General features: G+C 35.9%; 3 protein-coding genes across 3 annotated transcripts; 1 reads left to right on the forward strand and 2 right to left on the reverse strand.

Moving 5' to 3' along the window:
• Positions 1-5541: 5541 nt before the first annotated feature.
• On the reverse strand, positions 5542-10538 carry LOC133874888 (pyruvate kinase isozyme A, chloroplastic). The gene is made up of 6 exons (XM_062312779.1): positions 9537-10538; positions 9012-9102; positions 8717-8910; positions 7389-7510; positions 6545-7023; positions 5542-6191 (listed from the first exon to the last, which is right to left on the reverse strand). The coding sequence occupies exons 1-6, from the start codon at positions 10521-10523 to the stop codon at positions 5890-5892; spliced, it is 2175 nt and encodes a 724-aa protein (XP_062168763.1). The 5' UTR covers positions 10524-10538; the 3' UTR covers positions 5542-5889.
• Positions 10539-12279: 1741 nt separating this feature from the next.
• LOC133874893 (uncharacterized) lies at positions 12280-15140 on the forward strand. Its single transcript, XM_062312792.1, has 3 exons — positions 12280-12437; positions 12615-12828; positions 14439-15140. Exons 2-3 carry the CDS (start codon positions 12637-12639, stop codon positions 14796-14798), a joined length of 552 nt encoding a protein of 183 aa, XP_062168776.1. The 5' UTR covers positions 12280-12437; positions 12615-12636; the 3' UTR covers positions 14799-15140.
• LOC133874899 (guanine nucleotide-binding protein subunit gamma 2) lies at positions 15103-19733 on the reverse strand. The gene is made up of 4 exons (XM_062312807.1): positions 19112-19733; positions 15693-15745; positions 15517-15561; positions 15103-15430 (listed from the first exon to the last, which is right to left on the reverse strand). Exons 1-4 carry the CDS (start codon positions 19244-19246, stop codon positions 15346-15348), a joined length of 318 nt encoding a protein of 105 aa, XP_062168791.1. The 5' UTR covers positions 19247-19733; the 3' UTR covers positions 15103-15345.
• Positions 19734-23108: the final 3375 nt, after the last annotated feature.

A 23108-nucleotide genomic window follows, 5' to 3' on the forward strand; every position in this document is an offset into this window, starting at 1 on the left:
ATTTTATTTTTTTCGTATGATTGCTCAACCACCAAAATGAACCCTTATCTTTGCTTTAATGCAACATATAGAGCAAGGTGCTATAGTGGCTTGAACTGATTCCAGTGTTTTTTTTTCTTTTCTTTAGGCAAAAATCCTTTTGCCAAATTAAGGGGAACGAATGGGGGCATGAGAAAAGTAGATGAGTGTCATTTTCCATCAAAGTCATTACAATTGATGGAGGTTTATAAATGAGTGTTGGATGAAGTGGGGCTCTTTGTGGTAGATGAGAGGTCAAGATCCTTGTTAGACCCCTACAATAATGGCACTAGTCACACATATGAAAATCTTAGCAGGAGAGCAAATTTAGGATTTAGAAAACCTAATTATAACACAGATAGTGATCTTCAGCAATTAATTCAGACAGTAAATATGCGAGAGCTAGTCTCTATAAAACCCGTCTGCCTAAATAGATCTATGGACAATCCAGGAATTTGGAAAACCTAACTATAACAGATGTTGTGATGGATGTTTGTGATGAAAGAGGATCTGCACTGACTTCATGATTTTAATCAAATCTTAGGCATGATTATGAGGCTTTTTTTTTGGGGGGGTGAGATCAGGAAAGGGAAGCTGTTTAGGTCCTTTATGAAAACCAATAAAAAACGTAAACAATTAAACCAAATAGGGGCAGATGTCACACCTTTGGTGTCACTGCCCTATCTGCTTCCTAAAACAGACCCATCTCTTTGGCCTACCAAAACCCCTAGTCAAGTCTATATCTTTCTTACCTCATTCATCTATATCCATAAATCATAATCTAACCTTACATACTCTCTCCCATAATACTCCTCCACATGGGTCTGGTCCCACATGAGAGGATTTAAATGTTTATTTTCCTTTTCCTCATACATATATGCCTTTTCTTGCCTTGTTATTGCCTATATTCTATAGGTACATGGCCCTACATCCATAGGGTATCAAAGGAATCCTTTCTGTTCTCTTTCTTGTCATATATTATCCTGATAAGTAATTCTTCTCGGTGCATTTTAATTTTAAACTAAGGGTATTAATGTGATCTAGCAATTTATTTTAGAATGTTGACGCGACAGTTATAATAACTTTTAGGTCAATCGTTGTTAAGAGAATAAAAATTAAAAATTAATTAAGACGGTCACATCAACATTGTCCGTTAATTATGAGATAAAAATATAATTTCTAATTTTTTTTTTTTTATATAATAAGTCAAACGGTCCGTTTACCCCCATTCCATGTCTTTTTTTTTTTTTTTTAGTAGATATTCTATCCATGTCAAGGTCACTGGATTGATATTTTCTTGACTTAGCCCTAAAGAAATGGCTAATTATTTATGAGGGAAAAGAAAGAAAGAAAGAAATAAGAACTATTAATTGATGATTATAATGCCAAAAAAAAAAAAGCGGAAAGTGGAAACCGATGAATGTATTGTTGAAACATTAATTAAATAATAATTATTTTTTATTAACTTCAATTTTTGAAATAGGTGATAATATAACATGGTATCAAAGCCGATATCTCTCGAAAATATTAATAGAATTTTTTTTTTTTTTATCCCCCAACATATTTTAAATAAGTAATGATTTAATGCATATTATAAAGCTTCTTTTGCCCATTTTTGTTGGCTTTCATACAAAATTCATGTGTATATATATATAACACCAATGGCTAGCTATGATCGATGATGAAGAGGTGCTTCACTGTAGAGTCTCTCCAATTAAGAAAGGAATTTTCATAGGCAAAAGAAAGAATAATTAGAATCAGAAAGGTATTGCCTGCTTGTTTGCATCGATTACAACAAAGTTGGTGTCTCAACTATGAACTTTCAATTTTTATTACAATGGAAGATGATGAGTGCTGAGGACATTTGACAGGCTAGGAAAAGCTATTATTATATGAAATGATGGCCTCGTCTCTGTCCCTCTAACACCCAAAACCCACTCTTTCGGACTTTTCTGCTTGGATACTTGTTTTCGGTTTGCTTCTTCTCTGTCAGAGCCAAACAAGGCATAGTATTCTAACGTTGTATCACTTTTATATTTCTTTAAAACGAGGTTTAGGTCACGGCATTAAGATAATGGCACGATGAAGGCCATGTTTGGTACGCAAAATTAATGAAAGAACGTGAAGTAAAATAAAGCTATTTTCTCATGACTATTTCATCTCACAATTCTCTGTTTTCAATAAAAATTATTAATTTTCTTAATAGAATGGCCTTTATGCGTATCAAACGTAACCTAAGCGTTTCATGACCATACATCTCTCTCTTTTGTTTCTTTGCCAAACAGTTCACAAATTTAAGTATTTTCAGGTGATACTTGGTGGGATATCTTGTATGTATGGGTTGAAGGAGTCCACATTAATGAATATCAATGGGCCATCTGTGGGGTTTGGAGCATAGGTCCCATGATGATGGCAATGATGCCAACTGCTCAGATATAATCAGCTATCCAATCCTTTTAATTTTTTAATTTTTTTATTTTCCTATATTACACAATCACCCATATCAAGCAAAATAAGAGATTAGGTGAATTAAGAAAGAAAATGACCCAAAAAAGGGGATTAGGTGACACATATTGACGATCCAGTGGTCAATTTTTATGATCTACTTCATAGAGAAGTAATAACATGATCTCACCCTCACCATTGATTATATTACAAACAATTAGTAATAATTTTCTTTAATTCATTTAAAAAAATAACATTTGACATAAAATCTTGTAAGTAGTATGTTCATTAAATTATCTTCTATGATTTGTACAATAGCAAATAATTGTCTTTTATCTCTTATACTCTTTCAAATAGCAGAAAAATTTCAATATTTTAACTAGGGTCGGTAATTTTCGACACGATATGCAAACTCAAAACAAAATTAGTAGGTTATGGTTAAGGGGCCTGACTCGTTTAATTAAATGCGTCGGGTTACATCGACCTATATAGTCTTATACTCATGCATCGACACAATCTGATCCTGACACACAACATTTAAGACTGTCGACTTTTAACACGATTTGAAAACATGATACGAACTCAACAGAAACTAGTAAGTTAGGTTTAAGAGGTTTGACCCGTTTAATTAAATAAATCGAATTAAAATAAATTTATATAGTCTTATACTCAAATCAATCAAAATTCGATACACAAACACAAATTCTTAGCGGGGGCTTATATTAGGCCAAAGGATTTTAGGAGATGGAGTTGGAGTAGCACCAAAAGTAATGGTACAGTCAAAATAAAATATGATGGGACAAGGGATTATGCAATATGCAGTGTTGATTGCTAGTGCAGCAGGTGTGGGCTTTTATGTCAGCTTCAGAACCTTTTCAAGTTGCATTAGCAAATGGGGCATCACAAAGGGGTCCCCATTGAATTATGGAATTTGGAGGGCGATGGCTTGAGCCCACCTGTGTGGCTTGCGCTTGGAGAAAGCTGAAAGCTAGGCCCCACGAGTATGTGGCAGCAACTGCATTGCCTGTTTCTGCCTATCTATTTTGGACCATTTGCCCTAATCACAAAACTTTGCTCTATTTACTTATTTATTAATTTGCAATTTTCAGAAAATATATATGATTTTTTTTTTCTTTTTCTGAAATAACCTTTTTCAATGTCAGGCCACATACCTCATATGGAATTACAAAGTTTATAACATGTATCTACAAACAGTATATACGACATTTTAAATTTCTCAAAAAATTATTATTTTAAAATACATTGGATTAAAAAAAAAAAATTGATTATTTAAAATATGCCAACCATGTTTATGCATGCTATTTTATATGGAATAATCACACAAAAAAATTCAAATGGAATAATCACACAGAAAATTCCAATAAAAAAAAAAAATCATATTTCATATAAAACATATTCATTTCACAATATAGAGTGCAATGAAAGGATTTGGAACTAGCCAGGTGTTGGGTCGAGCCCGTCTGATCTAATTGCTGGCCCTAGCTGACCCAAGCCCGCGAATCCGATGGGTATGGTCCAATTGGCATGGGCCTACATGGACTCTCTTTTTTTTCTTTTTTCTTTTTTTAAAAAAACTTTTATTAAATAGGCCGAGCCTTTTAAAACCTACTCGCCCATGCACATGCAGCAACCTCATGGGGCTGCCGCTCCTTGCACCGTTGCACGTGGCCTTAAGCGGTAATAGCCGTTGCGCACTGTTTTGCAAGGCTGCTTCCTTTCTTCACCACACAGCAAATGGCCGTCTCATGAAGCCGTTTGGTGCAGCATCATAGATAGATCTATGATATCGCATGAAGCTCAGCTGTTCGCAGTGTGCAGGCCGCGTTATTGTGCGTGGTGTATACGTTGCAGGCAATGGTGCTTCGCTGCCACTCTGCGGTTTGTAGCATGTTGCGCTGCACAATGCTGCAACGGCATTGCCGTGCGCCGCTGTGGTGCGAAGGTGCTACTGCACAGTGTTGCATGCTGCTGCAATGAGGTGGTGCCACGGGACAGCACGTGCTTCCTCAGTAGTGCTGGACTTCAGCAGTTCCCACTGGTTCAGAGATTTAAGGAAATTCTGGCGCTAGCCGGGCTCTTTTGTGCCTCCTGAGCGAATGGGTCTTAGGACAGTGGGCCATTTCAGTTTCAAAATATGAACCCAGTTTTGCCATTTGAGCCCAGTCCATTGTCCTCTATGATTTGAAACCATACATTTATACACAATACTCTCTCTGAATATACAAATGAATTTTGTTGTGCAGCCTCAACGCCAAGGAACCGTTACAGGATTAGCTAGTTAAGATGTTTGTCTAAGACCTAAGTAAACCCGTAAAACAAATATTTTTAATTAGTGATATATTGCTACATGACTAAATAATTAATTGCTTTGAAGAAACTCTGTTTTCACCATATGAACTTCCTTTTGTGTAGAAATTAATTAGTTTACAAATCAAGATTTTTTGGATAATTTATTTTTAATTCACAATTTATTACTAATAAAAAAAAAAAAAAAAAAAAGAGTGCAGGTCCTAATAAAAATTAGGTTGTGAGAACTGAATGGGTAAACTAATCACTACGTGTTAAAATTACAAAAATTCTATTTGGATGTGAATTATGATATGCAATTATACAAGATAGAAAAGCAAGATTGCCAAGTTACATCATTGAGCAGCACTGATCAGACAAAAAGAATGAATTAATGGATACCATGTAGCACTGCTCAGACAAAAAGAATGAATTAATGGATACCATGTAGCACTGCTCAGACAAAAAGAAAAAGGATAGCTTGAGCATTGTAAAGTAGTTCCAAAACGTTCCAGTGCTGTTGAAGATGCTTGATCCACATTCCAACTTTGATAATGCTTTTTTTAAGGGTGTTTTTTGTTTGAAAAAGTGTTCTAATATAACATAAAAATGAAAACAGTTTTGAAGTGTTTTGTGTTTTGGGTCACTTGTTATTTTTGTTTTGAAATCACAAAACAAAAGTGAGAATGAGAATGATTTTAACAAACAAAGCCTAAGAATACAACAAAAAAAAAAAAAGAATAAGAAAACTACAATGTTTACACAAACAGATAAGGATTAAAAATAATAATAATAAATTGAAAGGCACATTGGAACTCTGGCATACAAGGGTGAATTTTGTGACAAATAACCTCGCAAAATTATCATAGGGTACTATGATCACATGCATAAGACCAGAAAAGCTCAAGTAGCATAAACAACTTCTATTGAACCTACAGTTGCAGCCACTGACAAAGGGATCCAAGCGGAAGTAGAGGGAGGAGAGGACTGAATTCACGATTACTCTTTTTCTTCCAACAGCTAACCAAATTGTGGAACCATCAGCGAAGGATATAGCAGTCTAAACAGATACTACCATCTAAGAAGTATGGATCAACGCTTACAATCTAAAAGAATTCTTCAAGGAACATTCATAACTTGGATAGACTGTAACATGTCTGAGACAGCAATGACAAGGTCACCTGATTTAATTAAATTTCTGGCCTTGAGCAATGCGAATGTTTTATTAAGGTTGCCTTCCATGTCATCAGAGAAGCTCACGCGGAAAGGTATCAGGCCCCACTGTAGGTTCAGACGCCTCCGCACAGATGTGGTGCTAGTAAAAGCAAAGATTGGGCAGTCAGGTCGGCAACGTGAGAGGAGAGATGCCATGTGGCCTGTCTTTGTATAGACAAAAAGTGCATCCACCTCCAAATTATTAGCTGCAAGATCACAACCCACATAAGCCCACCAAATTTAACAGACTCTAACAAGAAGAATGTCTAATTTTTCATCACCATCTCTAACCAAAGCAAACAGAGCCATCAGCAAAGGTCAAGCCCAGGTTAAAAAATAAGGGGATAATTGGACAGCTGTAATTTGGAGCCATATCTTTACATTGCAAAATAAATTGGAAATGGGACCGTATTAATCAACTACATAAACCGCATTTTCAAATCACAATGATTATTGTCAAATACATTTTTTTGATAGGCAAATGGACTGAGTGCAAGAACATTTGCAAACTAAATTAATTTACCATATCTGTAGACAGACTTTAATAGAGAATGCTTACCCATCTTGGCAGCAGAACTACAAATCTCCTCTGAAATATTGTCCGAAAAGGAAGATCCAATGTCAGGAAGTTCCATAGCTTCATGGCGTTTCTCATCCCTCCACCACTTCTCAATTCTCAGACTGACACTTCTCAGAACAGTCAATGCCTTATCCGGGAACTGGCCCATGGCTGACTCACCGGATAGCATCAAAGCATCTGCTCGCTGCCTAACTGCTTCAGAAACATCAGCCACTTCAGCTCTGGTAGGTGTAGGGTATTCAATCATGGATTCAAGTAGCTGAGAGGCGACAATGACTGGTTTATTTAGCTGCCTGCAGACTTGAACAATCTTTTGCTGCGCTGAGGGGACCTGTTCCAGTGGTATCTGAGCACCCAGATCTCCTCTTGCTACCATAGCTCCATCTGACGCTTGAATGATCTCTTCCAAGTTCTTCAATGAGTCAATACTCTCTATCTTTGCAATGACAGCAATATCACTACATTACCACATAAAAATAACCTAGTCAGCCTAGAAATTGACAACATCTCAATTGTTGTGGAACTGATGGCGCAACTAATATACTAGAACCATAGAACACATAAAACAAAAGGAGTGACATCCATGTAAGTAATTTGAGTCCAAGTAGCAAATTGCAATATTAATCTTGATACAGCTAACTAAAAGAGCAAATACATTCCATTTCTCATCAATATGAGAGCCAACAACATGCAATCTGTCTTAGGTGAAAATTGGGGTGAAAAAGAGAAAACATATAAGAGTATTTGGAAGGGTGGACAGTTTTCATGATGACATTATAACTACTGAATCGATAATACTACATATACTTATCAATGTGCTTACCCATCACGAGCCCGTGCAGCAATATAGCTTTTAAGATGATTAATCACTTCAGCAGACTTGACAAATGATATTGCAATAAAATCAACGCCCTCTTGAATCCCAAAATCGATATCCAACCAATCCTGAACATATAAAAAACTAGAGCATAAGACAAAAAAAAAGAAAGAAAAAAAAAAAAAGAGAAGAATAAGAAGAAAAGTAAAAAAAAAAAAAAAAACAAAAAAAAAGGAAAAGAAAAGGGCATTGAGAAAAAAGAATCCTAGAATACTGTAATCCAGCAATCATCAATTTTATAGACAACCAAAAATGTGAAAAAAACATACACAGAGACACTCCTATGTGCACACATACCATTGTAAAACATGTTTATCATAATTGAACATGTTTTCTGTTTTCTATTCCTAATATGGATAATAGTAGTGCTCCATAAGTGTGTTTCCAGTTTATAGCACAACATAAAACAGAACAAAAAACATGTATCTCCAGTTTCTGAAAGCAAGAAAAACATATGCGGTGCCATTCAACCCCTGAAGTGTTTGTCCTAGAGTGTGAGTGTGTGCGTACATTTTAGAACTAAATTCATGTAATAACACTCCATAGAAACTCCAAGTCTTGAATCTCATTAAGACTGCATCACGGTTTTACAGGTCAAACCAATCTCCAAGTGCATATAGTCACAACTTCAATAAATTGATGCCCACACAAGTGATAGAGAGGAACACAGATCACTTTACATTTATCCAGAGATCTCTAGTATTCCTTCAATTGTGTATGTTGAAGAAGGCACAGTTAAAGTGACAAAAGTCGTATTCATGTTTTGAAAACTTGCTTAGAAGGAAGTTTTCATTTGAAAGATTTGTAGTTTACGAAGAAATTACTGCAACTAATACATGTATTTGGCTTGCATCTATTGAAAGCAATTCACGGCACATTTTAAGAAATTTATGTGTAGCAGGAAAAGAACCAAAATGCCCATAGAACTCAATATTAGGGTTGCAGCTCAAAAGGGAAGAGTTAGTAACTAAGGCAATATAATTTTTAAACTGAAAAGATGTATTCGGTGAGTACAAAATGCTTGTAAGGGACCATCGCACTTGACTGATACTCGACTCAGAAGCATGTTAACAGCCATTGCTGCTTTATGCTTTTTCCTTATCCCATTTATCCAGACGTGACATTCAAAGTAATGAGTTGCGGTTTTATAATCGATTGAATAATTCAGAAAATTATTTCGCAGGTACTCTATTTCGTTTTCTCTGTCACATAACATCAGATATATAAATTGACTACATTAAACCAAAGAGGTTAATTACTATGAATGGACCAACCTTAGAAGAAATTGTAGGAAGCATGGCATTACGTTCTCGCACCAGACTCCCATCTCTCCAGAAAGTTAAATTAGCCCGAGGCAGCAACAGTCCGGGATCAGTACATCGGCACTTGACATCCGGACCAATCTTCTCTATCACCTCAAACCTCACCATTCCACCATCCACAAGAAGTTCATCCCCCACTTTCACATCTGTGTATAATGTAGGACCTCAGTTGAAATTTTGACCCAATAATCAACATGTTCATTAATGTAACCGTAAATCAAATTAACATGTTTTTCATGATAATAACCTTCAGCAAAGCCATCATAGTTCACAATGATGGTGCGTTCAGGGAGGGCCGAATCGAAAGCTCTGACACTAAAAGTCCAGATCTCACCATCCTGCAAATATTAAATAACCAATCACAATGAGCCCCATTCTGGCAAACTTAGCCCTGCCTAAATAGAACAAGGCACACATTACGCTGCAAAAACTTCTAGTAATCAATATTAATTGAATAATTAAATTCACCATTTCCTATTAAATTAGTGTATATAGTTTAGCTGTTTGTAAAGATGTCCTTTATTAAATAAAAAAAAAAAAATAGCAATTTCAAAACGCCACTTTTTTAAAAAGCAATTAAGCCTATAAAGAGTTTTGTTCCGTCATTTTTTTAAGAAATGGACTTCCAGACGCTACTGTTTGGACAGCAAAATAGCGGGCCAAACACACTCTATAAACTTTTTAGATAAATCGACGGTTTATCATGGAATCAGAGCTGTGGCTAACTCCGAAATCTGCTCGAATAATTGTAAAGTAAAGAATAAAAGATGACCTCAGCTTTGGCGGAAGAAGCTCCTCCGAAATCGCCCATGTGGATCTCGCTGCCCTCGGTGTCCATCATGATAGCGACGGCATAGCCCTTCTCGTCGTTGAGCCTGCGGACGCGTTCGATGACGGCGCGGTGCCACTCGCGGGTGCCGTGGCACATGTTGATTCGCGCCACGTTCATGCCGCCCACGGCCAGCGCCTCCAGCTGCTCGAACCCGCACGTGGACGGCCCGATCGTGCACACCAGCTTCGTCCGGCGCGTGCTCCGGAAGCCATTCTCCTTCAGCTCCGTCTCCGTCACCGCGTCCACCTCGATGGACCCCGAGTCCAGCGCCTGCGCCGGTGGCCGCGTCGCAGGGGTTAGAACCCCTCCGCCCTTTCCGTTATCGGAGACTAGTAGGACTTGTGAGGAGGACGGGTCGGGATCTGAGGAGGAGGCTCTGATGGAGGAGAATCTAACGGAGGTGACCGTGAACCGGCGATTGAGGGTGGGGAAAGAGGGTTTCGGGTGGGAATAGCATTGTTGAGAGAGAGTGGATGGAGTGAAGAGGTGCAGAGACTGTGACATGGTGACCGGGAAATTCCCGGTAATTGTACAGATGGTGGTGTAGGATCGATGCAAAGGGAGAAATTGAGAAAAGCAAGAATTGGATACAAATGCGAACGAGAAATGAGATTGAGAGTGTGGAGCTTTAAAGAGTGCGGCGGAGATAGCAAAGCGAGCCAAAGTGTTTTCGAGCTTCGAAGATGTCGCCGAGCGTGTGGAAATGGGACAGGGTGGCCCAAAACCGGTAAGATTTATAAGTGAACCGGCGGGTGAGGACTGGATGCCCTCGAGTACAGTGAAACGGGTGACGTGGTAGATGGTCATTGGCTGGAGTTGCCGAGTTGGGGAAAAGGAATAGCCGATTGGTTGGTCTGAAGCGCAAAAAGATTGGCTTGTTGGGACTTGGGAGACGTGGACGAACTTGATGGGATTCGAATATCCCATCCCACGGAAGATATTTGCTTTGGCAAATGTGGCAAATATACCTAGGCAGTAGCCACTGGCATCTCCTTCCCTTCTGGAAAGCTATGGTCATTAGGGTTCATTTTAATTTTACTAATGTTATTCAGCTCTTTTAAAAAAGAAAAGAAAAAATTCAATCGGGGCAAATGAAATTGGATAAGCTGTGAAAGAAAGAATTACAAAAGATTGGCACTGTCCATGGACTCATGTTGTGGGCAACGCCATTAGCAGTGCAGAGGACTTTTTGGGTAGGGCAAAATTTTTAACCAACACAAATTTAACTTGAATTAATATTTTAGGGTTGAAAGGTATTTTTTTCGTTTAATTAAATAGGTTGGGTTAGGTTAATCGATATAGTTTTATTATATCATATCTCAACACGATTCGAAATCAACACGCAAATACGAATTGTTACCTTACTTTTGGGACATATGAAATTTGAAGATGAGATTAATGAAGCAATAATCAAGGTAGAGTGTATTGACTATTTCACGTAATTAAACTGATTTATAAGAAATAAGTGTCAACTTTTAAACAAAGTATACAGTTTAAGAAACTAGCTCTACTTGGGCCAATCTTCCCTCCTCCTTTCCTCTCTCGTAAAAGTTCAGTTTCACTTAATAACGACATACCATGTGATACTGTAACACTATATGATCTGGCCTTGGTAAAGACATCAGGAGTTTAAAGGGAGAGTTTGTAACACTCATGTCCTACATTGAGAAGATGAAGAATAGCCTATATAGAGTAAGTGATTTGTATAAGATAGTCAAGGATGTTAAATCCCACATTGCCTAGTTACTAGGTGAAATTGAGTTTTATTTTATAAGATATTCTAGAGAGGTTCCAAATAAAGTAGTCATTTTGACATGATAATGCAAATGTAACTTGTACTTTTTTTTTTTGAATCGTTACATGTGACCTCCATAACACATTAAACAGTATTATAGAAATCCATGTACTTCATTAATGACAATTACTCCTTTAAATTGAGGAACAATAAATTGTCGATTACACTAGAGACCGACTATGACTCGGGCTTTATTAAAGAAAGAACTATGACTCTCCCTTTATTAATAAAGAAATATGAATTGGAGATCTACTCTTTATGAACTTGGAGGTCTATAAATATATACTCTTTGAGCATCTCTAACAGAATAGACAAATGATTCATAATAGTCAAATTTGGCTATTATAAGTCATTTTTTCGTCTTCAATAAAATAGGCAGAATATAATTTTTCCTTCTAATGTGAATAGTGAATAGTTAAATAGGCAGAAAAGCCTATTCACTATTCATACTACAAATAGTCTTTTATTGTTTTCTTTCTCTTTCGTTACTTCTTTCACATACTCTCTCTTTCATTCTTTTTTCACTCTCTTCTACACAAAATAATATTTAAAAAAAATAAAAGTATAATAGAGAATTTGTTTGAGAGAGTATAGAAAAAACAGTAATTAAAGCAAATAGTTGTACTTTTTTTATAATTATTTTAGCTATTATTACTAAAGATACTAGCGAACACAACCGATTACCGGATCCGTGATTGCACTGGAGAACATATTGTTTCTTTGTTGTTGTTTTTTTTTTTTTTTTTGGGGGGGTCTTCAAACTCAATTACTCATTTAAATTAAATTGTGTAAACAATAAATTACTCACTTTATGTATATATAGATTATAGTGTTCTCATTTGGTTAGGTATAGTGGCCCAACTAGTTTTTCCATTTAGCTACGAGGTACACGTCACCTGCCATGGTGGCGCCGACAACCCACGACAAGCAACCTTAGAAAATTTATAGATAAAAACTTCTTTTCGGACCTTTCGCAAACAAATAGATCGCATACTTCGAAAGCCAAGAAAATTCTTTAGGGTTTCTCTGCAAATCTCTCAACCCAGGTTCGATCATTTCCTTTGATTTCATCGTTTTCGTACTGGATCTGAAAGTTCTCAAACCAATCATTTCAATTTATTCATGTTTCAAAGATCTTAAATTTAATTATTACGCCTTTCTTGAAACCCAATTAGGAGAAGATTCTGTTTGGTAAATTGACTTTGATTTCTTGGATCTTTTAGGTGATTCTTGTATTGGTGTAAAATGGGTGCCTTTATATCGAAATTTTGGTTCATGTTGTTCCCCGCGAAGGAGTACAAGATTGTGGTGGTTGGGTTGGATAATGCCGGAAAGACCACGACCCTGTACAAATTACACTTGGGTGAGGTTGTCACTACGCACCCTACTGTTGGGAGCAACGTGGAAGAACTTGTCTATAAGAACATTCGGTTCGAGGTGGGCTAGCAACTTCAAATTCCCTTATTTATTTATTTTTTATTTCTTTTATGTTTACTGCAAATTTATTACTGCTTGTGGAAGTCTTTTTATGGGGTTCTTTGATTTTTTGTTCCTTTATTTTTGGGGAAACTTGGATTGATGGTTGTCTTAGATAGTGAAATTATCTATTAATTTGTAGTTATAATGTGCAAATGATGGTGTTAGTGTTATAATCGAAGCTAGATTTAGTTATTCAAGTATTGGTTTTTGGTCTGATCGATCTTTTGTCGCTAAACGTCTGTGTTGTGTGGTTCTTTGATTATTTGTTTCTTTATATTTGGAAACTGAGTGTGGCTTAAGGAAATAGTGAATTTGGGGAAGTGGGGCTTAGTAGGGTGATCGTTGTTTTAGTGTCTACACTCTTTTCATCTTCACGATTATTGCGTATCTTAATGTGACATCTAATGTATCTATTATTTCTAGCTCTCTATTTTATGTTTGTTTGCATATCTGGGAAGGTTAGAGTTGTCTCAAGTAGTAAGTTAAAATATATCTTGTTCAAAAACAGCGCATATGTCCTTGAGAATTAGGTTGTAACAAAATGGCATCTTTTATAAGCAAATGTAGATGGATGCATTTGCAGGTCCTAAATTTTATGCAAAGATATATTTAGACTCTCGTGTCATTACAATTTTTGTTCCTTGGGGGGTCCATGCGACTGTTGCTTCTTTCTCCAGCTTAAAAGTATTGCTGTTTGTGGAAATAGGGATAGTCCCAATGCTTTTATAGGGAGATGAATTATCTGAGATGAGATCTCATGGATGGAGGCTGCTTTTGCTGTATTTATCCATTGATAAGTATTTTTCTCTTAATGGTTATATATACAGATTTTAACAGTCAAGGTGGTACTGGGATTTACTTTTAGATCTTAGAATATTTGTTGCTCTCTTCTGTGTTATTCTAGCTATGTTTGTTTTTCTTTGTCTATTCAGCATATTATAATCAACTCAAAGAAGTTGCAAACAATTACTTTTGAGTAATAATTGCTACATCAATTTTTCTAATCAAAATACATAGTAATCTTTTGAATTTTATTATGCCTTTTATTACAATATATGTGAAAATTTAAAATAGACTGAATAAAAGTTGGATATGGTCAATATGATTAGCAGCTTAATCGTGAAAAGTACAAGGTAAGTAAACCGAAAAAGAAATTCAATGTCATAGATAATAGTTCTGTTAATGGTTTTTTGTTTTCTAGGGCGGTTGTTGAGGGATTGGCATATTGATAAAGATTAAAATATTTGGGTGTATGATGCTTGTTATCCAAACTTATGAAACACTTGAGATTTTCCGTTCCAATGGGAAAAATGAATCTTTAGTATGTGCCTTTGTTGGATTCGATAGCTTCCTTGATCACGCAGATGAAGATGGATAATTCCCTTCTGACGTTATCAACCTTAGTTGCTAAGGCTTCATTTTTGGGCATACTAGGAGATTGAGTGAACCAACTTGGCTCAATGGCTCAAAGTTATTTACGCCTTAAATAAATGTTTGGAAAAAGTGAAATTTATGTCTTAAATGCTAAGCAGCTGAACATGATTATTTGCCAACCTTGTTCATATCAGGTTTGGGATCTTGGTGGACAAGAAAGACTCAGGACATCATGGGCAACATATTATCGTGGAACACATGCAATTATAGCGGTGATAGACAGCACTGACAGAGCCAGGATATCTATTATGAAGGATGAACTCTTCAGGTTGCTGGGACATGAGGATCTACAACATTCTGTTATACTAGTTTTTGCAAACAAACAAGACCTTAAGGATGCCATGACCCCAGCCGAAATCACGGATTGCCTTTCTCTCCACAGCATCAAGAATCACGATTGGCACATACAAGCTTGCTGTGCCCTCACGGGAGAAGGGCTGTATGACGGTTTAGGTTGGATTGCTCAGCGGGTTACTGGGAAAGCACCAAGTTGAATAAGGAATGGAAGAAATTAGGGAAAAAAACAAATGAAAATTCATTTATCCACTCGTTCATGGTTGTGAAGGATGATTGATAAAAGCCCCACTCTTTTGTATCATCTAAACTGTAGGAGAGCTGGTTCCAAACAGATATGTAGATTTTTTTCAGTTTTGATTTGCCTAAGTAATTGTTATGTTCTGCACGATGGAGCATCTCAGTTAACACATTCGTCATGGGGAACCATGCCATAAAACGTTTGAGATTTTCATGTTTTGTGTTTATAGAGCAACTCATTAGCCTTTGTTGGCTATAAAAGAATGCAATAAAATTGTTATCTGTACCATTAAGCATTTCAATCATTTGCCAATAAACGTTTTGATATAAAATCCTCATATGCACAACGGAGTATTCCATGAAACATTTGCCAATGACAGTATCCATCTCAAGCTGTAACTGACTAAATAAAAAAGAAACTTTTGTTCCAAGACTGATTTCTGTATTAAGTTGAAGCCTCTGTCGTATCTGATGGTTGAAATCAATTCTTCAAATCAGCAATAACCATCACAGTATCCAGCATCTGCAACCTTTTGAATCTTGCGGGCCTTCAAACCAACGATCCCAAAATGGATTTATTGGGCCATTTGTTCTGCCAAACCAGAAGAAATATGATTCCATATGATTCTAGGAAAATTTTAAAGGAATGAAAGCATATGGTTGGCAAAAAATTATTACGTTGGGAGCAAAGGATCAGGTCTTGTTTCCACATTGCTCAGCATTCTGGCATCCACAATATAATCTTCAGCTCATAAATTGATAAATATAGTAAAACTAAATGCTTGATAAATATCAATTAAGTACTCCATAGATTTTGCATAGTAAAAAAAATCCATATATTTTTTCATTCTTACTCCTTGCATGCAGCTGAGGCCTTCTCCATCTTTTCAATCTTTTCCAGCTCTTCCTATACATTAGAAAATCCAGTCGGTTTTAACAGCCAAAAATTATAATAATGCTGAAAGTACATCTAAAAAAATTTATAGTAATTCAGACAGACTTTCTGATATAGCACTGCATTACAGAACACACCCTAAAACATTAAACTTTGAGGTAATTCAGAAACAGAAGGCTGCCAAAGAACCATCTCATGTCAGTAGGCCAGTTCCTCTGTGGATGTTTTTTGCCTCTCCAATTACAAGATTGCTTAAAACTATATTAACCACTTGCCAGAAATGCTTTCTCCATGGAAAAAAATAAAGCAACAAGCTATCTGATTTTTTTTTTGAATAGGTAATTGGCCCCAAGAGGGAGGGGGAATGAAAAATTCAAACTAGTGACCTCTCCTTCATCAGGCGTGGTTCCCATACAATTCCTGAAACTATATATGAAAGCGACGCCAAAAATTAAACTACTGGAAAGAATCAGGAAATGTCAAGGCTGGCCAATACGGGAAGCACAGACAGTAGAATGGGGAAACAAAGGTAGGAATTAACCCTGGAAACATGGGAAATATGCGTGATCTCTGTACAGAACTTCAGTATAATCACTGATTCACTGTAGCCATTCTTCGGATTGGAAGTGCTCCAAAAGCAACATGCATGTCACAAAAACAGCTATTCCCTTCCCGAAACTGAATTACGCACCCCACTCTCTTTCCAAACTGGCCTACCCCTGATGGTGGAAGTCTGAGTCACAAAGCTCCAATGCTGTTAATCTCAGCGGCTCACCAAGGCCGAGGATGCTACCACGTCTATGGAACTGTGTATCTCAAAGGAGCTTTACATGAGCTCAATGGTAGTTGATGGAAATTCTAGTGAAATAAACTGAAGAAACTGACTAGGTTGCTGGACCAGCCAACTTTACTGATTTATGGCACAATTTATTTAAAAGAGGAAATAGCAAAAGTTTTCCAGCTTGCCTACAAGGGCAACCTATCAAGCAATAGTGACCAAAAAAGAGGCAGTCAAGGTGAGAAGTTTTTTATTTTTTTAATTTTTCTTTTATTTTTTATTTTTTATTTTTTATTTTTATGGAAGAAAAAGGAAGGGGTAGTACGATTTGAAAGTACAACATGTTATGAGAAATGTCTGTAATTTACTATACTTGTCTAGATGTTAACATTATCTTTTAGATTATTTCTTCTATAAAGGTGTGCGGCATACACCTCAGGATGCTTTCTGGTTACACAAACATTTCCAGAAACTGCTAAAAAAGTTACCAGACATACTGACTAATGTAATAAATTAGAGTTTCCATTAGCCAACTTCCATAGCCAAGTTATTTATACCATTCCTACCCAATAATGACCCTCCTTTTGTAAGCTCCCAAATTCTAAAGGACTCTCTGAAGAAACAGCAACTCACCCACTGTCTCTGAACAAAGTGTCTACAATATAAGTTTGGTTGCCAAGATGCTTAAGCTATATCAGCCCAATTATGGTTATGCTTAAATCTAACCTCTGAACCTAAAAATAACTTTTTGGGAAAGAGCCAAAAATGACGCCTTAGTCCAAATCGGTTACATCGTGAAGGTCTACTTAATACCTAGGAAGTGAAGAATTCACTTCTCCTTCTGACTTCACTTGTACATCCAATTAGTCAATTCAAAATTTTCAACCACTGCTGCTTGCTCTATCTCCTTAGTAAGTAATTTTTCCTGACGCAATTCAATCATACTGATTCACAGAGGATAAAAAATGAATGAAAGGAATGACAACTCCAAAACATAGAGTGAGGGTATGAAAATTTCATTCGTTTTGAGATTCAACATACTGATTGCATGTTTTTCCACTTGTTATACCTTTTACAGAAAGATGTTTTAGAATAGAGATTATCAGTGCTTACAAACATTTAAAGACATTCAACATATGTCATGCAATCTTCTCTGGAAGGTCTAACACAATTTAACTAAATGATCAACTACTGAGTAAGCTCAAGTAGCCCCTTATTTGATAACAAGAATTTATATGCTTTGCCGCAAAATCAGAATATAGTTGTCTATGTACTATTAGCATCAATACATTGTTTATCTAATATAAGAACCATCCATATATTGATAGTCAAACTTAAGAATTAGCCAGAACTTGAAAAACCAGGTTGCTTGATATTAATCGGAAAATGAGAAAAAGAAAATTAAGATTTATATGCCCAAAGTATCAAGACCTATACCTCATCTCACTGGATGAAAGAAAATAAATGGCCTATGCATTCCAAAAATTCATGTTGCTTGACACCTATGAGTCACAACAGTGATCAAGTTTAGCTGCATGGAAGGTACCATGGAATGCAGATGAAGTGAAGGGACAATAAAATACACCCATACGGCAATTACTTGCCATATACCTATCTTTCTACTTACTGCAAATTAGAATTCAGCTCCCTTACTTCGCATTATAAACTACATTGACCGGAACTACAATCAAGTGTCCACACCTCTCTTCCCAATATTGGCAAAAAAAATTTGTACAAAAGACCATAAGCGACTTAACCATATGTACTGAAATTGATGTAGAATACTCTTAAGTTTAGGAAGGATATAGTTGTAAGGTTGAATCTAGAAAAAAAAATCCGCAAAAAGATTATTCACACTCAATGAAACACTAGTTCTCTATCATTTGAGAGACCAATGCATAATTGGTAACACGGACCATAAAAGGGTCTGCACTGAACTTCCAAAACCCCCTCGCGATCCAGTAACATCAGGAAACTGTACCCACTAGTTCAGCAAACAGGATCAGAAGTAGCACTCTTAACATGACCCACAAGTTCTTTTATGCTTCTTAACAACCATGAAGACAATTGCAAACTGTTCAAAGCCTCAAACCTCAACACCATTTCAACATATTCACCACTGGGATGGAGAATCAGGACACTCTTAACATGACCCACAAGTTCTTTTATGCTTCTTAACAACCATGAAGACAATTGCAAACTGTTCAAAGCCTCAAACCTCAACACCATTTCAACATATTCACCACTGGGATGGAGAATCAGGACCCGTTCCTGACTCGAAAAGAGTAGCTGTCTTTCAGAAATAATTGCTACATCAAACATAATTATACTTCAAATAGATTCATATCTCAAATTCAAACATTTGCAATATCAAGTTTGAAATTTGAAATAAACAACCAAGTTGGTGACTTTATAGAGACAACAAATAAGTAAACTCAAATTGCATAGCTTACCACTGCTTCATTCATCAACTTACACGATTAGATAAGTAAGCCAACAAAACAATAGAAAACTAAACATTTAAGAACACAACATTACAACATCATAGGAATTAACGAAGTCCCAGAAACAATATATTTAAAAGGGAAAAAAGAACTTACCTCAAAGAACCTAAGTTCCTGCTCGAGCCGTTTCAGCTCAGCCTGTATCCGATGCTTCCCTCTCGTATCAGCGGCTGGGAAAGACTGAACCCGTTGGGTTATCGGACTCGCGGATTCGGACCTATCCGATTGCATCGCAGCATACAACAACCAATAAAGACTAGAAAGACCTTAACTTTACAAACAACTACCGATCAAACCAACCAAGAAATGAAGTGATTCACTAAAGAGACCCCATCAGGCAGGTAAACAAGGACAACCCAGAAATCTTCATGGATCCCACAAGTGGCTCCTTCATTAAAGCAACAAAACCCCTTTGCAAAGAGGCGGATCTATGAGGAAAAGAGAGAGAGAGAGAGAGAGAGAGAGAGAACTTGGGGTTTTTGTTTTTGGCTGTTTTAGCTCAAACTTTTAAAGGGAACGGGGGCAAAAGGAAACTTTCTTATTGTCGATGGTGCTGTTTGTTTGTGTGAAAGCTGGTTTTCTTTTGTGATTCTCATTTTCTGTATCTTTTTTTGTCTCTCTAGACGCTAGGACTCCCTATGGGTCTCTCCTGGTTTCTCACTTGCAAAAAAGAGACGCTCTACTTTCAACTTTCTCCAGCTCCACGCGTTGTTCCCTATGGGGCGACTTGCGACTGTGGACTGAATGACAAAGTTGGTTGCTTTAATTAAGAAGAATAATTTTAAAGTTTTAGTATATTATATATATAAACAATTTTAGGCAAAATAAGTTATATAAAATATTTAGTTAGTTATTGATAAGCGTATTATGAAGTTTTATTTATTAATTTGATATTATAAGTTGTGATGATATGAAGAATAACATATAATCGTATTAATAAGGTATTTTTTAAGATGCGTAAGATTTAACTAAACAATTACAAACATTAATAAAATTAATTTTATTTTTTATTTTTTTAACATCCAAGTAATCATGCTATTCTTTCTTCTTCCGCTCGGAAGCCAAAAAAATATTTACAGAAGTGCAAACTTATATGCTCATTATGTGAAGTAATTCTATATGTATATTAAGTATCCATCAGATATCCACAAAAAAATGAGGTGGCTTTTAAAATCACTTGTGATTGATTAAATGATGATTTTAAAAGCTACCTCATTATTTTATGGACACTTAATAGACATTTAATGTACTTCTATAATTATTTCATCATGTGGTTTATTGGGCTGCAGTTAGAGTTTACTATGACTGCATTTTCACCCATTTACTTTTTTTTTTCTCATTTGCGGTTGCAAAGATCCACCTCCCTTTAGTTAGCTATTTGTTCATCTTCTGCGTTTTTCTTTCACTGAAAAATGGAAAAAATAATAATTAAAAGCTGATGAGCTCAATCTCCGCATTAAAACTGTGAATTTCAATATGTAAATTATTTAATTGAAATGTGAGGTAAATTATAGAGTCAGTGTTCAAAGTCAAATATTTTGCTCTTATACCAAATTAACTTACAAGTTGTCCTAAAAGCTCAAACTAATACAAAAAAAAATAATAATAATAAAATAATAATTTAATTATTTAATTTATATTTTAACTTCTGCAATATGAAATATAGGGAAAAAAAAAATTGAAAAAAGTTTTAAGATATTTAGCAATTTCTTTCAAAAAGCATAGCCTATAGAACGTGCTAGACACGAGACAATCAAGCGCGTCGGGATGGCGGCAGTGGCGCGACGGTGCTCTACACATGGAAGTCCACTGCAGAAGTGGCACGTCGTTGTCCGCGGCCAGCGTGTATTCCACGCGATGCTTTCTAAAATACACAAGCGCGTGCTGGCGTATGTCTTTTTTGGCTTTGCACGTCTTCTCCAAATTTCCAATCTGGCTTCCATGGCTGTCTCCGTTGGCCATGTGTGCCAATTGATGCAATTGTGTGACTCTAACGGTTACTTTGACCTCGCACTCGACTACTTGCACAAAATAATTATTAGGGATAAATATATTTTAGCTCCTAAACTATCACTAATTCTCTAAAAAGCTCCTCAAACTACTAATGCTTAGATTCTGGCCCCTCAAACTACCACTTTCTGATTTTTTGGTCACATCCGTTCATTTATGCCGTCAATTCTAAACAAATATATGAAAATACCCCTCTTACACTTTGAAATTCTCACGGTTAAGGGAGGGGTATTTTCGAGTTTTTTGTCAATTTCTGTTAGAATTGACAGCATAAATAGACGGATGGAGCCAAAAAATCAGAAAGTAGTTTGGGGGACCATAATCTAAGCATTGGTAGTTTGGGGGGCCATCCGGAGAAAGAGTGATAGTTTGGGGGCTAAAATATATTTATCCCTAATTAATAAAATCCTCTACGTTTGTCAAAATAATTTTTCAAACTTTTGATTCTGATTTTTTGAATTAAATTGTACAAATTTTTTTACTAATTAAAAATTTATTATTTTTAGAAGATTATTGATTTATTTATAATTTTACTATATGTCTCACTAAATTTAAAAATAATATAATAAAATAAGAACTATTTAATTAAACATATTATCTAGTATCTACGATTTTCCAAACTTCATTGAGAGATTATGATAAAAAAAAAATATATATATATATATCATTGTCCCAAAATGATTTATATGACTATTAAGATACCTCGGGTACTGGTTTGCCTCAAATAAGATGGATTTGGCTTAACGGTTAGATTTAATTTTACTCTCTCTTTTTAATAAAAAATTGTGCATTAAAGTTGAATGTTGAAAAAACTGCATCATATGTGCTGTATTTTTTTTTTTTTTTTTTTATTATTACCTAAGCCAAATCCCAATAAAATTTAGGTACAAAATTTGTTTAGTATGAATTTTAAGATAGGGCACCTTTAAAATGGATTAGGGAGGTCTTTTGCTCGGTTCAAAGGAAATGTGGGTTGCATATTTCAAAATAAAATGTTGTTAGGATTATTGCAGCTTTTATTATAAAGTTCTTAAATTGATGTGAGAGTTTACGTGCCACTTATCACGTCAGTCATTAAAATATAAATTGTCACGTGACAATTCATTTGATACTAGTGGCAAAGCCGGCCTTGAGAATTTGGGGGGGCCAAATTGAAGAAAAAAAATTGGTGGGGGGGGGGGGAACTACCCTAAATAGGTCCGCCACTGTGTGATACTTACCACGTTCATAAGCTGATGTGATAGTCCACGTAACACTTAACACGTTAACAATTTTCATAAAATGTAAATTGCCACATACGTTTTTAAAGAAATCGTGATAAAAATTGTAATACTCCAAATAAAAAGTGATCATAAACTTGGATTGGAGCTGATCAATCAAATGATTCTTAACCATTTGCAGAAATTAGAAGTTACAAATGAATTGTACAATAGAAACAAGTAAAATCTAATCATACCAAAACAAGATTTTGTATGTATATTAAGATAAAGGCAATATAATATTTTGCATTAACTAAAAAAGAAACATAAAAAAGGTGCACGAACACAATTTTACTACATCTCATAAGATTTGATATAAAAAAAAAAAAATGTTAGACGTTTTACAATTTTATATATATAATTTGTCGTGTAATTTGAAAGTACTAAATTTTTTTAAAATAAAATTAACGTGACTCCGATAATATATTAACACGTGTCAACAAATTATAAAGTTGGGATAACTCATCTAACATATTTTGTGATGAAGGCCAAAAAAATCTATTAAGTTAGACTCTTGTGTTAATACCGAAGCTTAAAAGGACACGTGGGCAACTGAGGAATGAACTGAGGCCGGGATTGGTACAGATCGAGTCGTTGTACTCTTTTGCATGACATCAGGTAGGCGTCTTCAGCTCCCAACTGCCACGCATGTCCATCGGTCCATGTGTCACCGACAGGCGACACCTGAATTCTGACAATCGTATCCTTTCCTGCTCTAATCCTCGTATGAACACGTACATTCCTGCTACTTATAATGCCTGTCGTTTTTAGCGTTGTATTAGACAGAACTGTAAAACACTTGAATTATCGATATCGAAGCAAAA

Source organism: Alnus glutinosa, chromosome 1, assembly GCF_958979055.1.
Source record: "Alnus glutinosa chromosome 1, dhAlnGlut1.1, whole genome shotgun sequence".
Taxonomy (NCBI): domain Eukaryota; kingdom Viridiplantae; phylum Streptophyta; class Magnoliopsida; order Fagales; family Betulaceae; genus Alnus; species Alnus glutinosa.

Bases quoted from the DNA above. Each gene is read 5' to 3' on its own strand.
- LOC133874888 (XM_062312779.1), bottom strand. From the start codon at position 10,523: ATGGGATATTCGAATCCCATCAAGTTCGTCCACGTCTCCCAAGTCCCA. The intron at 8,911-9,011 runs GTTATTATCATG...CATTATACACAG, and splicing joins CTATGATGGCTTTGCTGAAG to ATGTGAAAGTGGGGGATGAA. The intron at 6,192-6,544 runs GTAAGCATTCTC...GTGATCTTGCAG, and splicing joins TAGTTCTGCTGCCAAGATGG to CTAATAATTTGGAGGTGGAT.
- LOC133874893 (XM_062312792.1), top strand. From the start codon at position 12,637: ATGGGTGCCTTTATATCGAAATTTTGGTTCATGTTGTTCCCCGCGAAG. The intron at 12,829-14,438 runs GTGGGCTAGCAA...TGTTCATATCAG, and splicing joins ATAAGAACATTCGGTTCGAG to GTTTGGGATCTTGGTGGACA.
- LOC133874899 (XM_062312807.1), bottom strand. From the start codon at position 19,246: ATGCAATCGGATAGGTCCGAATCCGCGAGTCCGATAACCCAACGGGTT. The intron at 15,562-15,692 runs GTAAGAATGAAA...TGTGGATGCCAG, and splicing joins GCCTCAGCTGCATGCAAGGA to AATGCTGAGCAATGTGGAAA. The intron at 15,431-15,516 runs GTAATAATTTTT...CTGGTTTGGCAG, and splicing joins CCTGATCCTTTGCTCCCAAC to AACAAATGGCCCAATAAATC.